This window comes from Podarcis muralis, chromosome 2 (genome assembly GCF_964188315.1).
Source record: "Podarcis muralis chromosome 2, rPodMur119.hap1.1, whole genome shotgun sequence".
In the NCBI taxonomy this organism is placed as follows: Eukaryota; Metazoa; Chordata; class Lepidosauria; order Squamata; family Lacertidae; genus Podarcis; species Podarcis muralis.
Genome location: NC_135656.1, coordinates 42,805,351 through 42,820,944, shown reverse-complemented (window position 1 = coordinate 42,820,944; position 15,594 = coordinate 42,805,351). Strand labels below are relative to the sequence as shown.

Here is a 15,594-nt window from a genome sequence, read left to right as displayed (position 1 = left end):
ACAGATCCAAACTCACAAATTGCACTATCAGATTAAAAATCACAATCTTTTTTGGTTCCTAAAAATACTTGGGCAGCTCCGGGCACCCCCTGCTAGCAACAAATAAAACAATGAAATATAACAACTATGGGCTGTAATTTTGTGTCCTTTGGAACTGAAGTAGACCATGGGGCAAAACTGTATCAATCATTTACCTTGTCTGGCATAAATACAGTGGTACCTCGGTTTCTGAACAGCCCTGTTTACAAACTATTCGGTTTACGAACTCCGCAAAACCGGAAGCAGTGTCCCAGTTTGCGAACTTTACCTCATTAGGGAAAGTGTGCCTCGGTTTAAGAACGGTTTCGGTTTAAGAATGGACTTTTGGAACGGATTAAGTTCATAAACCGGGGCACCACTGTACACCCATTTCTTGTGTCTTAGGAGTCATTAGAAGGGACAGAAACAGCAAGCAAACCTTGCGACACACATTGGAGTTGTTAATATTTTCAATCAGTGGGGATTAAGGGATGCAATTACCACATTTTTGCAGTGTCTTCAGTTACACTTGAGGGTGGGAAGGGGGAAACCCCTTAATTTCCCTGCTCTGATTCTCTTCATGCTCAACTTGGGCAGCTGTGAATGCACATGTACAAGTACGAGAGAGATTTCATAGTAAGTAAGCTATGAGTTGACTGCCAGTTGCTCTACTTTGTATTGCACCACAGCAAAATCATTGTTGCTGTGTGTCCAATGAAATGCAGAGCTGGAGATAGCTGCTGACCTTTCTGGGGTGATTTCATTTGCCATGGTCTCTCTACGCCCCTTGCCAGTGAATGTGGCAAGTAGGCTATTTTGCCATACATGGGTTCAATCCATTCCAGAGAGGGAGGTAGTAGACAATTACAGTAATGCATTAAATAGCTTTCAAGTTCTCTGTTACCTTGGGCAAACAGTGCCGCTATATAGCCTCCAAAAGTCATCTTTTAAACCTCTCTCCGTCCTGAAACTTAAAAGTCTATTACATGGTTGTGACTATTCGGGCGCAGAGATTAAGTTTGGTGATCTGTTAATATCTTAACCAGTTAATTCCTGGTGATTTTTCAGGCAAATATAATATGCCTTTTTTCTTGTGAGAAGATTCCCCCCCCCCCCCCCGAAATATACTTTCCCTCATGCCGAGCTAGAGAACTCTTCAGCCCCAAACAGCCTCTATGGTCAGATTTCACATAAGCTTGACAAGTTTGCACATTCAACCCATCCATGGAAGGGATGCTTTAAAGATTATCTTATGTTTTCTGGGATACACACTGATATGAATTAAGTACCAGCCTCTGAGCCACACACTGGGGAAATGCCCTCCCCTACATATGTTAGACGCATGTTCATACATTCATTTTGCTTTCCACTGCATTCTTAATCTCAAGCAATTTATAAAGAATGATCTGAGAGGAGATTTCAGCAAACTCCATCCTTGTTTGCAAAGGCTCTTGCATAAAGCAGTAGTCTGTGGCATAAGCCAACCTGGTTTATACTAGCTGTTCAGATATTGCTTTCCGTTGCCCCCCCCATCCCCCCCAGTCCTTAGTTACTTACCAGGGCTTATTCATGTTGGTGGGGTACTTCTTCCTTCTTTCCTGGTTTGATGGCAATCTGTTTGCTTCCCCATCAGTGGTATCTGGGGAGGTCTGCAGTCCTGCTGCATTTGAAGGCTGCAGTGTGTTGCTTTGAAACTTTTCACCATTTCTTTGACATCCTGATTCTTCTCTGGAACGCTGCTTCTACTGTGAATAGTCCATCACGACACTGTGCATTCTCCCTGCGCAACTGATTGTTGTTCACAACAGCTTAATATGGTCAGCGTGATCTGTGTGCTGCTTCCCCTGGAAGAAATTCTTTGTTCTAGAAGCTCTGAGCCGTGAGAGTGACCATTCCAGGCTCTGAGGCACAGTTCTATTAATACCTCTGTTTGGAACTGGCCCTTACTATCTGTTGAAAGTGCTGAACAGACTCCAAATTCTTGTTGTCCCACTCGAGACAGCTTCTAACTTCACAGAGGCCACGAACTTCTAAACTGAGTAGCAGGCTGGAGGGGATGGCACTTTTGAATCTATCTGTGGAGAATGTAACCTATGGAAAAATCTACTGTGTTAGGTTTGTAGCTTATCTAGTCCAGAATCTGGCCACCATCAATGACCTGTTCTGGAAGTATAGAATACCACAAGGCACTATTGGTGTATTTTGGTCCCTGGTTATCACCACTTCTAGCTAGTGTTAGAAATTCCCCGGGCACCAGACACATTTTGCATCTGGTATGGTTTCAGTTGCAACCATGTGGAGATCTTTGAATGCCAGGTTGGCAACTGACATCTCCACCCAGCTGGCCCCTCCAGCTCTCTTAAGCAGGTAAGCAGAATAGCTTATTTATTTCATATATATCCCACCTTTTTCTCCAAGGAGTACATGGCCCATCCCCTCCTCAGTTAATCCCTACAACGACCCTGTGAGGTAGGTTAAGAAGTTGTGACTGGGGCAAGGTCACCCAGTGAGCTTCATGACTGAGTGGAAATTTGAACCCTGATCTCCCAGGTCCTAGTCTGACACTCTAACTACTATACCACACTGTCTTCCAATAGTACTTCTGCTATGGGGTAGCTATATAAATTAAGTTGGTAAATAATATGGGGGAAACAAAATTTCACTTAGGGAAGGATCTGAAATATTTTCCTTGAAGCATGAATTTGTTTTATTCTGGTTTTAATGCTTTGTAAACCACTTTGAGATTTTTTGCTTTAAAATATAAAGCAGTATTGAAATGAATTGGAAAATAGTAATAATAGCAACAAATCTCACCAGGGAAAAAATGGTGCCTAGACAACCATTGTGGCAACCGCAACCTAGGTTTAAGGTGCCATTTGGTAATTAGCTTATATCTGAGTTTCTATCACTGCTTCTAGTCTGATGAGAAGCAAGATTTTCATAACTAATTTACAAAGGGGCCTATCATGCCATTGGGTCACAAATGTGCTTGAACCCACACAATGATACATTGGACACCAGCACACACGGGCTTTTGTGTGCTCTGTGTCTCTTGATGCTATTGTTTTGATATCACAAAGGCTGGTTTACCTTGACCCAGACATGGGGGGGGGGGGTGTAAGGCTCAGGAGCATCTTCATCAGCTTTCAAATGACACCTTGTTGAGCAGTCCAGTTGTGCACTTTTAATATTTTTGAGTAAAATATGATCTCTGCAGCCTGGTAACCTTCCTAAATTTTGGCTGCAAGAGCAAAGTGGTGAAAACAATATGGGGTAGCCAATATGGTATGCTGCAGAAGTGGGGATCCAGCAACAACCCCCATCAACTCAGCCAGTATAGCCAGCGGTCAGGGATGTTGGGAGTTGTAGCTCTCCTCAAGATCTGGAGAGCATTATGTTGGCTATCCCTGCTATAAGAAAACAGTCTGTTTAATTCAAACATACAGATTACAAGCCAGTTGTGTTCCAGGCTCAATTTAAGGATAGACTGAAATATGTTTTCGTGCAATCTGATATGGCAATTGAAGGAAATCAAAGCCTCTTAATTCACTTCTGGTTATGAAATGTATTATGACAATTCTTCCCAGAATTTAAACTGGGAGAGGATTTGCACTTCTTCATATTCAATAGATACTCTCTGTTCTCCGATATTGTTATGAGATAACTGCATCCTCTTGGGCATTGTGTGCCTGACAAAGGAATCACAGAGGGCCTGCCTTGCTATCTGCCATTTGTCCAAGAAGATCTGAGCATCATGGATAGACCTATCCTTCATGAACCTATCGCTTTTTAAAAGCCACCTAGATTAGTGTCACTCACATCCCGTGGCAGGAAATTTTATAACTTAACAATGCATGTTGTAAAATGCTACTCTCTTTTGTCTGTGCCTATCAGATTTGTTGAGTGAGACTGGATGTTTGTAATTTGACAGGAAGAAAACCCTTTCTAGCCACAGCATTCATTCCATCACAGCCATACTTTGGTGCCCATTCTCTAAACTTAAAAAATGCTCAAAACAATTTAACCTTAGCGGAAAAGCTCAGAATAATGTTGTCGAAGAGGGAGCTGAAAAAGTTGAATAATGTTGTAAACATACATGCTTTCACACCCAGGAACCACTTTTAACCCAAACATGCATTTGGGGACCAGTTTCTTGATATGTTTGCATGATGGTAGTGCTCTTGTTGCACCCACTTTGAATCAGACCACAATCCACTAGGAGGCCTTGACCCACCAGTTGAAGACAAATGCTTCAGAGTCTTTTGTGCAATTCTATCTCCTTCCTTGGAAGTTTTTAAGCAGAGCCTGGATGGCCATTTGTCATGTAAGATCTAGTTGAGATTCCTACATTGCAGGGAGTTGGAGTAGATGATCTTTGAAGTCCCTTTCAGCTCTACAATTCTATGATTCTAACAGGTGCATATGTAATAATTTGGGTAAACTTATTTAAAACAGACTCACATTGAATGAGGGTTTTTTTTGGGGGGGGGGACTCAGGAAATGATGCCTATTTGTGTTGTATTTAGTTAGTTAGTTCAATTCATGAGTCTCCTAGTAAAAAAATATTCTAGGTAACAGGTTTATATGCAGTCTCTTTGAAAAAAGATCTCACAAGGTGGCTTACAGGTAGTTATGGCAATTAACACAATGAACAGTGAAAATCAGCTATAATGTCAAAACTGTGAAAACTAATGAGAACGACACAGTTTAAAACTGAAGCAACAAGTCAGCAAATACATAAATCAGTTGTAAAAAAAATATTTTGGATTAAAAATAAGTTTTTAAAGTCATGCTTCAAAGAATACAACCAAGTTGTCCTGTTAGCACAAGGACTTCCACCTGTGCAGTGGGACTTCCTTTCCTCTCCCTGTGTGCCCTCCCAATCTCTCTTGGGGATCCTTCCAGAGCAGATTTGGAGTTGGGAGAGGAAGACTCATTGTACAGGTGGATGTCCTTGCAGGAACAGGACGACTTTGTTGGCTACAACCCTTGGAATCCCAGTAGTCACACCCTTTACAATACAGGGGGTCAGAATGCTTGTTATGCATTTATAAACACGAAACATCGCACATTCCCAAAGATGACAACTCCTGCTAATTATTCTGAGGGGCAGGGCTCATATATGTCTCTAAAGTCAACTTGGACAAGAATGTACAACTTGCTGCTTAAATGGAATACACAGGATGAGACAGTAAAATCTGCCATGATAAAGTGGGCGCAGGACATTGGGCATAACATTATGTTTGAGGACTGGGAAAGGTTATGGAACACCGGAATGAAGTTCACGGCATGTAATGCCTTGAAGGAAAACATTATGAAAATGATATACCGGTGGTACATGACCCCAGTCAAGCTTGCTAAGATATACCATTTGTCTGACAATAAATGCTGGAAATGTAAGGAGGCTGAAGGGACATTCTTTCACCTCTGGTGGACCTGCCCAGAAGTGAAGGCCTTCTGGGAAATGATACACAATGAGCTAAAAAAGGTATTTAGGTATACCTTTCCCAAGAAACCAGAGGCCTTCCTTCTGGGCATGGTGGACCAGAAAGTGTTAAAGAAGGATAGAACTTTGTTTATGTATGCAACTACAGCAGCAAGAATTCTCTTTGCAAAGCACTGGAAGACACCAGATTTACCCACGCTGGAAGAATGGCAGACGCAGTTGATGGACTACATGGAACTGGCTGAAATGACTGGCAGAATCCGTGATTTGGGAGAAGAAATAATGGAGGAGGACTGGAAAAAATTTAAGGACTATCTGCAAAAACATTATAAGTTGTATGAATGTTAAGAATGTGTACGATTAGGAAACTTTTGCTTCAGCAACTTGAATAGGTGAATTGGAAATTAAGTTATAAGAAAGAAGAGGTAGACAACATGAAGTAACCATACTATGTTTATTTATAGGGTACAAATAACTGAGATACAGTATTTTAAATTTGGAAACATAGTATTTGAAAGATACAGTAAGACATGAAATAAGGTAACAAATTGCTGATGTTACAATTGCAAAGAACGCAGAATTCGGAAGATGTGGGGAAGTCCGATTGGAATTGTTAAAGTATTTTGGAAAGTTGGAATTTATGTATACTTTCTTTTTCTTACTCTTACTTTCTACTTTTTATTTCGTAAATTTCTGAATATTTGAAAGAAAACTTAATAAAATATTAAAAAAAAAATAAAGTCAACTTGGACATGGATCATCTCTTAATAATTATTAGTGCTAGAGTGGACTCCCTGTATAAATGAGATGAACTGAGTGGTGCAGTCTTTTTTGGGGGGGGGGGAGAGATGTTTTCAAAGACTTCCTGGTATGAGTTGACTGGTCAAAAGGCTGCTTGTGAGGAGTTATATGTTGGACTCAGTTTTATATTTAGCTGGGAATGGTAGCAGTTCAACTCCCAACACTTATCGGCTTACGCCTTGGAACGCATCCTGCAGAACAGACTAGAAGGGAACCCCTTCTAGTGTGTGCTGAGCTGGATCTTACTTGAAGGGCTGAGTCTGGAACTTTAGTCTTGACTTTTTTTAAAAAATAAAAAGAATACTGGCCAATTAGCTCCTCTTGAGAAACAAGTTTGTTTGCTGACCAGGAGAAGGTCCACATGTAGCTAGGAGAGAAACCTGTGGTGGTGATTCCAGCTCTTGATTGTCCACGCCCCTGAGGATTTCCTGCTGTGTGAAGAGGCATGGACGGGACTTTGATTCATGTTGAGGGGTGTCCACCCCTTCAAAGAAGTTTCAATGAAATAGGAGCCAAGCCACATAAGAAATCTAAAAGGGGTGTTCTTTTTTTTGAGGTGGAGATTCTGGATGCCAAGACCCGGGAAAAGCTGTGCTTCCTGGACAAGGTAAGGTCTCTCTAATTGCTCTCACTGAACTTTATAACTTGATAAATAACTGGGGAAGGCACTGGGATCTCAGGGGGTAAAGCAGGAGTTGCCCCCTTGTTTAATACTAAAATCTACCAAAGACCTGTATTGCCAGCTAGAGTGTAAATATATATTAAGACAGGAAAACTAACTGGCTGTCCTGTCTTTTGGATGACTTCTGATAACTGTGAGAGAGGCAGTAGTTAGCATTGATTGGAGAGGATGATCAATTGGAAGAGGCTTCATGTTTAGATATTTCTCAGAATTGATCCATTAAAATGTTCTACATATGCATCCAAAAAAGAGATAAATGACTGCTGGCATTTCTTTCATTTGTCCACATTTCCCAGTGCATTGAAAAGTAGATGTCCTCTCTTTTCTGCTAGAAAGGATGACTAGAAGTCCCCATTTCTACCTCCCAATTTTAATATTTAACTAGCAGCAGCTAGACTGGTGACTGGGAGTGGCCACTGATACCATATAACACCGGTCCTGAGATATCTGCATTGACTCCTAGTACATTTCCAAGCACAATTCAAAGTGTTGGTGCTGACCTTTAAAGCCCTAAACAGCCTCGGTCCTGTATACCTGAAGGAGCGTCTTCACCCCCATCATTCAGCCTTGACACTGAGGTCCAGCACCAAGCGCCTTCTGACGGTTCCCTCGCTCTGAGAAGTGAGGTTACAGGGAACCGGGCAGAGGGCCTTCTTGGTAGTGGCACCTGCCCTGTGGAATGCCCTCCCAGCGATAAGCAACTATCTTACTTTTAAAAGACATCTGAAGGCAGCCCTGTTTAGGGACGTTTTTAATGTTTGATGCTGTATTGTGTTTTTAATATCCAGTTGGAAGCCACCCAGAGTGGCTGGAGAAACCCAGCCAGATGAGCAGGGTATAAATAAATTATGATGATGATGATGAATGTGACATTTATCATTATTATAAATATGTGGTACTTCTGCATGACTTGTGGTCCTGTGGGGCATCCTTCCTCACCTTGAGTCCCCAGATGTTGTTGGGCTACAGCCTCCACCAAGCATGGCCAATAGTCAGGGATGATGGCAGCTGGAGCCCAGCCACTTCTGGGGAGCACAGTTGTGGATGCTTCTCATGGAGGCCTTCAGTGCAACACCCATGGGTGCCCACCCCACCCCCACATGAATTTTGCTCTCCCTGCTCTGGGAGGCATGTGAGTTATGCTCTTCCCAGCTCACCCAAAAAATGTGTGGTGGGGCTGTGAAGAATGCAGTGTATGTGGGGATGGGGGATACTGGAAGAATTGTTCCTGCAAGCCATCCTTCCATGTAAATTGCTTTCCCCCTTGCCTGCCAAACAGCTACCTGGCAGTCAGGCTAGAGGGGAGCATCATTGTTATAGGACATGAGTGAGAGGCCCAGCCACCACCAGATCACACCTCTCCTGGCTCGGGTCACACCCACTGGCAAGTGGCCAAGTTGCCCGTCCATCCTCACATGTGGCCTGCTAGGACAAACGGTTGCCCACATTTGCTGCAAAGATTCTTACTCTTATTCATAAGAATAGCACCCTGCCCATCTGGGTGAGCTGCCCCGGCCGATCTGAGCAACTTCCAATACATATAAAAACAATATATAACAAGCTGGCTCCCAGTTTTCTCTGCAGTCATGAGGTATAGCTAGAAAGGCTTGAGCTGGATGTGTTAAGGATCCTTTAAGCCTGATCTGTTGTCAGATGTTTCTGTAGGGGGGTCTTAAAGAGTATTGCTAGCTGGCTGTTACTAAATGAGCTGGAGTTTTTCAGGAGGCCAGCAAGTGTGACACACACCACTGTACAAATGTTCACGCCTTTAAATCCTCACTGACAGCAGCTGCCGGGAGGTGGATATCCGCTGTAGCTGGGAGAGGAGGGCCTTAAGCCTTCTCTTCATAGCAGGCTGTTTATTTAAATAAGTTTCCATTCTTACTATTGACACTTGGTATGTCACTGACTTGAGTTGCTAATGTTGCAGGAAGAAAGAACTTTGCTAGCTTGAACAGCTTTTGTCACTGCAGCTAAATGCTCCCACTCTCACATGGTGTCAAAACCACTGAATGAGTTGGGGAAGTTAATTTTTGAGATAACAGGATCAAATATGTACGTGGGTGTGCACACCTGTGCCATGTGCTAAATAAGTTGGCTGGCTAGGATGAACAAAAGCCAATGAGATTTCTTCTATTAAAATATAACATCATAACGAAATTTGTTTTCAACCAGATTAGTTTTACAAACATGTTTTGGAAGCTGGCAGAATCAACTGTTCTTTAGCATGCATGTGCATACATTTGTCAATAAGGCAAGATCTCTCTCATATGTGGTTGCTACTCATAGATGCCTTCACTTTGCTGATGAAATCAGTTTATAGATTTGCCCCGCATAAACCACAGTGGAGAGACTACAATGAGACCCCACCCATGTTTCCCTCTGACTCTGCTCTCTGCTTCTTTTGACCCCACGCATGGTCAGCATGAGGCCCCTGGCAGCTCACCCAGGCAGGAAACAGGTTGCCCACCCCTGGTTAATGTGGCACCTAGCAGCAGCCATGACTACCCCCCTAAGTATTGCCTCATTTACCAATGGGTTTGGGCTGCTGTTCAAGATGCAGCAGTTTGGGCTGCTTCTTGCTTTGATTGCTGAATGACGGGACTCCAGTGTTGGGTCTCCAGAAATCTCTGCTGCAGAATGCCTGCACCCATCTATTTGGGCCACATAATGTACTGTAAGAATCGACAGCAGAGCGGTCTGTTATGGCCATAGAGGCCTGTAAAATGACCACTGATGTGCTAAGTGTCTGTCATGCAAGAAGGATCATATTCGTGATGTGGTTGCATTGCTGACTTGTAAATTTCATTAGACTGGCTCCAATTAATCCCATCCAAGCTCTTGGGTTGGCTGGCTTGTAGTCAGCCACACTGGCTGTAGCCTCCTGTCCTGCCATTCTCCAAACCAGTCTAAACAGCTACTGCTGTTAACCTTACTAGTGCTTTAACAGGTCAGTTTTCATAGCCCCTAGGGCATTTGTTAAGTTCTTGCATAGTTGTGCTGGCTCTGAGAATCGGCCTTGTAAGGCAGAAGAGAACCATACCTCCCCACTGGGAGTTGGACTTCAGCTGCCTTAGACACCCTACACCAGCACCTGCTTGGATTGGCTATGATGGTGGACACGCCCTTCTGAAATGTCATCATCTCCTCCTTCACCTCTCTCAATTCCTTGCATACCAGGAGGCTTTCTGCACAAGGAAGGGAAGAGGAACACTGTGTTTGTTTTGAGCTGAGTGTGAGATTCCTCCTGGGACAGAGGGAAAGAACACGAGGAAATTGCAGGGGTCTCTATACTGCCAACTGTAAGCTTATATGCACTTTGTTGCACATGTGGACTGGAATTTTGGGCTTATTATAAACAAAAGATTGTAAAAGCCATTCCTCGTTCATGTGTTCGGTGAATTTCTGCAACATAATTCTTACTGTGACATCTGGAGCTTTTGAATTTGGAAATACTCTCAGGACTAGGGCACTCGCTGAATCCTTGTGTCCCCTTTTGTAAAGACACAATGGGGTCAGTTTAGGGAACTGTAAGGCGGGAAGAAGTTTCATTCCCTGGTTTGATGCAAGCTCCACTTCTTGGTTCTAAGCCTTTGCAGAAATTCTCAGTGTGATTACATCCCTCTAGCTGAAGCTGCCTCATATCAGAAATGATGTCACAGGTGCTAGCCAATAAGCTGCTATCAAAGCTGCGTAACAAAGCTAAAGAAAAGGGGGCCTGGGGGGTGGCCACTAGGGGCGCATCGGAAGATGGCTGACAATAACATCTCTCCGACCCACGTGAGGTAATTAAGAGGCTGTGATGGGAGTAAACAGCCTCCCGGCCCCCCCAAGGGTGTGGGGGGACTGCCCTTGCCTGCTGTGCCCTATACCACCCCCAAATTTTGTGGGGGTGGGGGCACTAGGCAGAAAGCCCTTGTGTGGATTTCGGCGCTCCTGGACGCTGTCTCTGATCTGCGCCCCTAGCTGCAGGAACTTCAAAAGAAACAATTAGGAGGAAGCTAATGCACATATTTCAAGGAAGAAGGGGGAGTAAAGACTGCTAACTGAAGAGATCTCTGATAAACAAGACGGGTCGGAGGAACAAGAATAAATAATGAGAAGACACACTAATGCTCGGTATGTTCGGCAACGGGACTAGATGGGGGAGGGGGAAAAACTTTCCTTTCTTTTCTCTATGTGATTAACCAAGAATTCCCCCCCCCACAAGTCACAAGTCAGAAATGCTGTTTAAATGACTTAAGCTGTGGATTTAAGGCTGTGTGGAGATAATTTTCTAACCAAAGCATGTTCTAAGAAGACTGTGGAAAGCATAAGAGCTTTGGAATGACGCAGCAAAAAATATCGTCGCCATCTTGGCAAGTTCCATCGAAAAATTTATGTCTGGGAGGAGGAAAGGTCTGTTTTCATATTGTGGGTGATCCTCCTCAGTGGGACTAAAATGCGACAGACTTGCGAGATTAATGATGGAAAGAGTGCTGTTATTTATGAAAGTGATGATATATGGAAACCATCTGGATATGATGACTGGATGAACGAAAAAATTCACACAGGATTATAATTGGTGTTTACTTGCTTAAGGAGATTATCAGAAGAGATCATAAAGAAAAAAAGAAAAATATACGAACAAGATGAGATGTGGAAACAGCAAGATAAGACTGGGTAGAATTATGAACATTATTTGGACAGATTTGTGGATATTAACGCAGCAGCAAGAAGATGATCGGAATCCCCCTTCGGAACTTTATATATGGGTCACCCCAACAAAAATTTAAAATTCGGCTTTGTAATTCGGAATTTATGTGATGTGATGTGATTTGATTTGATTGGTCGGTTAATAAAAAATATTTTAAAAGAAAAGAAAAGAAAAGGGGGCCTGAAAGTGGCTGGAAAAGGCTTATCCTCTGTGCTTCACAGAAGGATGCAAAACAAGTGACAACACAAAGAGAGAAACACGTACACTCTGTATACATTTTATTAGACAGGATTGGCTTAGCCGATTGGGGAGCCCCCTCCTATGTCTGTCTCTGTGGCCACTTCTGTTACAGTCTATCTTCTACTGCTCTCCTCTCTGTGGACCTTCTTCACAAGGCAAGTGGCAGACCACCTTACAAGTCTCCGTAGATAATTAATATTGTTGGGGCAAAAGCAAGAGGAGGCGGCTCCCTAAGAAGTGACAGCCAGCAGTGAGAACAACCTGCTACAAAGAGAGTTCAGACTGCCTGAGTCCCAGCTCATGCTGCTTACTTAGACGTAACCCAAGACCTGAGCGTCGCTTCCCAGGTTGTGTTGCTTTTTGAAGCTTCTGGAGGTGCTGATCCATGCTTGGCAACTGCTCTGGAATCCTCATACATTTCTCTTGCTTTAATTTGAAAGCTGAGTTGGGTGCTCTCAAGCTCACACATCAGCTGTCTGAGGGACAGTCCCATGGCTTCTTCTTGCAACATCTCCATTGCTGGAAGAGAAGTGTGCACAGATGTAGGACAGAGACAGCTCACTTTTACTTCCATTGTCAAAGTGATGTAAGGCTTCCAGTGGCTAGAAATATCATGTGGGAAAGCAGATTTGCTGGCAAAGAGAATGCAGACCTAGTCTTTTATGGCCAGAAATGGCTGTATAATGACCAGGTTGCTGCTGTTGCCGCTTCTGTGAAGTGAGGGACTGAGATTCTGTTGAAACAGTTTTTTGAATTAAGGGTCTGGTGCTGCATGCAACACTTCTCTTGATTGACTCAGGTGTCCCTGGGTGGAAAGCTTCTCTCTTTCCTAGTGTGAGGTTCAGGGTTCAAAATTGCCAGGATGCAAACACCTCAAAAAGTCTAGGTGTAATTTTTCATGCCTGGTTGACACTCGAGGATTACTGAAATGTATGTGCTTTGAAGCCTTGAAGTATATGTTAAGGATAGGCAATATGTTAAGGAGTTTAACAATAAAGCATAGCGTGTTTTGAAAACGGAAGTTTGGTTACCAATATTTTTATTGAAAACGGCAAATTAAACATGTATTTACATTTCTGTTAAAAATGTGATATTAACAATATGTCACTTATGTGAATTGCGTAGTAGTTCATGCTTATCAAAATAATAACTTAAAAGTGTTGCTGACACACCCCTCCTGGCGACTAGACATATTTTTGGCATCCACAACTCAGGACCCAGGAGCCACTTGGCTCCTAGCTTTTCTATCCCTTTTCTATCTGTCTAACACTGGTGAGGTGGTACCCTGGAATCAAACCAGTTTCCTCAAGCATGTAAAACATAAGCTGTTCCACCCACTTAAGATGCAAGTATAGGACTGCTCTGCCTGAGGCTGTCTTCTCCTGGCCTTGTTCCCTGGGTAGAAGGTGCTTAGATAGATGGGCTTTATTCACTCTTTAATCATATACAATGTTGTGCTCTGGTTCCCTGATTTCCTTCCTCTGCTTTCTTTTCAGGTTGAGCCCAATGCCACCGTAATAGAGATAAAGAACCTCTTCACTAAGTCCCGTATGTATGGCGCATGTATCCTTGTGTGACTCCTGCCTGAACACACGTATCAAAGCAGACCTTTTATTGGTTTTGCCCGTTGTCATTTCCTCACTCCTACAGTGGGACTGGCCCTTGGAGGGAGGGAGCGTTGAAAGTGCTGAGCTGCTTACTTCATGAGTAAAGCTTGCCTCCTGACACCCTCGTCATGCCATTTTAATAATATATCCCCAAAACTACTATTGTTATGCGTTTTCCCTGTAATTGAAAACAACTTCTGGAGGTTCTGATTCTGAACTTCCATTTTTATCTCTGTGGACTTTGGAGAAAGGAAGCTCTTTGCTTTTACCCATGTTGGCTTGTTTCTTGATTTGTTGTATTTCTGATGGTGCTGTAAGGCAGCTAAGCAACAGCAGCATACAAAATACAACAAAGTAACAGTAAAAAATAGACTATTTTATTTTACCTGCTGCGGAAAATGGAGGAACTTTCTCCAGTCAGGAATAAGTCTCCTTTCTGAAACCCTGAGAAGGCAGGGGCAGTCAATGTACATACACAGCGCTGAGCCAGATGAAGCAATGTGCAGCTTTCTTTCCCCTTTTTCTCTTTGCAGATCCTCAGTGGTATCCAGCCCGGCAGTCTCTGCGACTGGATCCCAGTAAGTTGGTATATTACAAAGCCTTCTGATATTTTTCATGCCTCAATTTTGCAGGCAGATTGTCTTAGCTAGGAAGTTATGAGGGAAGGAAGTGGGGCTGGTAGACTATACTGATAAGAGTTACCGAGTCTTTGACCAGAGGATGCAACAGACACAGGAATTTCTGGCCTTGGGAATTCTTATGAGGGGCATACATGAAAGGCTATATAATTCTGCAAGAAGCTGTCATTTCTTGGACATCCAGATTCATGGGTTTGGTGAGGACATAATTAAAGCATCCATCATCTCCCTTGGAGCCTCGCTGCCCCTCCTTGGTCATGGCTTCCCCTCTCTGAATATTAGGCAGCCAGAGCTTCTCAGACATGTGACCAGTGAAGTAGCCACTTCAGTTTGGTATCCCAGCCAAGGTGCCCATTGCAGCTGTATTTTGATTCCTCCTTTCTTTCAGAGGGGAAGTCCCTAAAGGATGAAGACATCCTTCAGAACTTGCCGGTGGGCACGACAGCAACGCTGTATTTTCGAGACCTGGGAGCACAAATCAGCTGGGTGACCGTAAGTGCGCCTCTTCCTTCCCCACAACAACCACACGGCCTTCCCATGCCCTTGGTTTTTCTCCCCTTCCCTCATCCTGCCTTCTTCGTTTTAGGTCTTCCTCACGGAGTATGCTGGGCCCCTGCTCATTTACTTGCTCTTCTATTTCCGGGTGCCCTTCATCTACGGCCATAAGTATGACTTCACCTCCAGCAAGTATTCTGTTGTACAGTAAGTACCTACAGGCCAAGGTACAAAGTACCTACAGGCAATTTTTCTGTGTGTTTAGCTTGTATTGGAATACTACGCACTAGTTTTGCTGTGATCTGAGCCCACACCAGGTCAATGAGTAGAATATGTGTCCCATCCCTCCCCCACCCACCCATCCGCCTCCCTCTCACCCTGTCTGAAGAACAGGATACACAAAGGAACTCTTGATCCTTAAAATCTGTCCTAGATTCCCTGCACTATTGTCAGCATTTCTGGAAACAGGGTTTGAGCTGGCAGGAAATAAAAGGATTATCTGTGGCTGTAGATGGAGCATTACAGTGTTCCATAGCTTCCTTAAGTATTGGTTCTTCTGGCAGGATTTTAGTTCAATTTTTTTTAGGTCAGTTGACCCAACTTTGCTAGTTTAAACCATTTGCTGCAGCAAATTTAAGGAAGACTTCCACAAAGGTCTCCAAGTAATCCTTCTGATCAAGGAAGCCCAGAATGTGGAAGCTCAAAGCAGAATTGCAGGAGGACTTCAGAGAACTGGTTATAACTGTGTTCACTGGTCTTGCTCTTGAAATGGGGCAGAAGGGTCTTTTGCATTTCTCTACTAGATTTCACTGCTACAGTAGCCTCTTATTCTGCCTGCTCTGTTTCTCCTTTCCAGCCTGGCCTGCATCTGCCACTCTTTCCACTACGTCAAGCGCCTCTTGGAGACCCTCTTTGTCCATAGGTTCTCCCATGGGACAATGCCCTTACGTAACATCTTTAAGGTGAGTGGT

General features: G+C 43.5%; 2 protein-coding genes across 4 annotated transcripts in view; one reads left to right on the top strand and one right to left on the bottom strand.

Moving 5' to 3' along the window:
- DNAJB1 (DnaJ heat shock protein family (Hsp40) member B1) overlaps window positions 1-1,809 on the bottom strand; it is a 38,673-nt gene extending 36,864 nt beyond the window's left edge. Inside the window, exon 1 of the mRNA XM_077924358.1 lies at window positions 1,576-1,809. The gene's annotated coding sequence lies outside the window, so the exon portion shown is untranslated. The remainder of the gene's footprint in view (window positions 1-1,575) is intronic.
- Window positions 1-15,594, top strand: part of TECR (trans-2,3-enoyl-CoA reductase) — a 31,401-nt gene that overhangs the window by 9,604 nt on the left and 6,203 nt on the right. For 2 of the 3 annotated variants that reach the window (XR_013391859.1, XM_028717271.2), the window contains exons 1-6: window positions 6,696-6,872; window positions 13,380-13,431; window positions 14,024-14,068; window positions 14,517-14,620; window positions 14,715-14,830; window positions 15,480-15,585. Coding sequence is in view for 2 of the 3 variants with exons in the window: in XM_028717271.2 (XP_028573104.2) it covers window positions 6,711-6,872; window positions 13,380-13,431; window positions 14,024-14,068; window positions 14,517-14,620; window positions 14,715-14,830; window positions 15,480-15,585 (585 nt within the window). In the remaining variant the exon portion in view is untranslated. Of the gene's footprint in view, window positions 1-6,695; window positions 6,873-13,379; window positions 13,432-14,023; window positions 14,069-14,516; window positions 14,621-14,714; window positions 14,831-15,479; window positions 15,586-15,594 lie in introns of those variants that run through there. The other variant, XM_028717272.2, reaches the window with a different exon arrangement.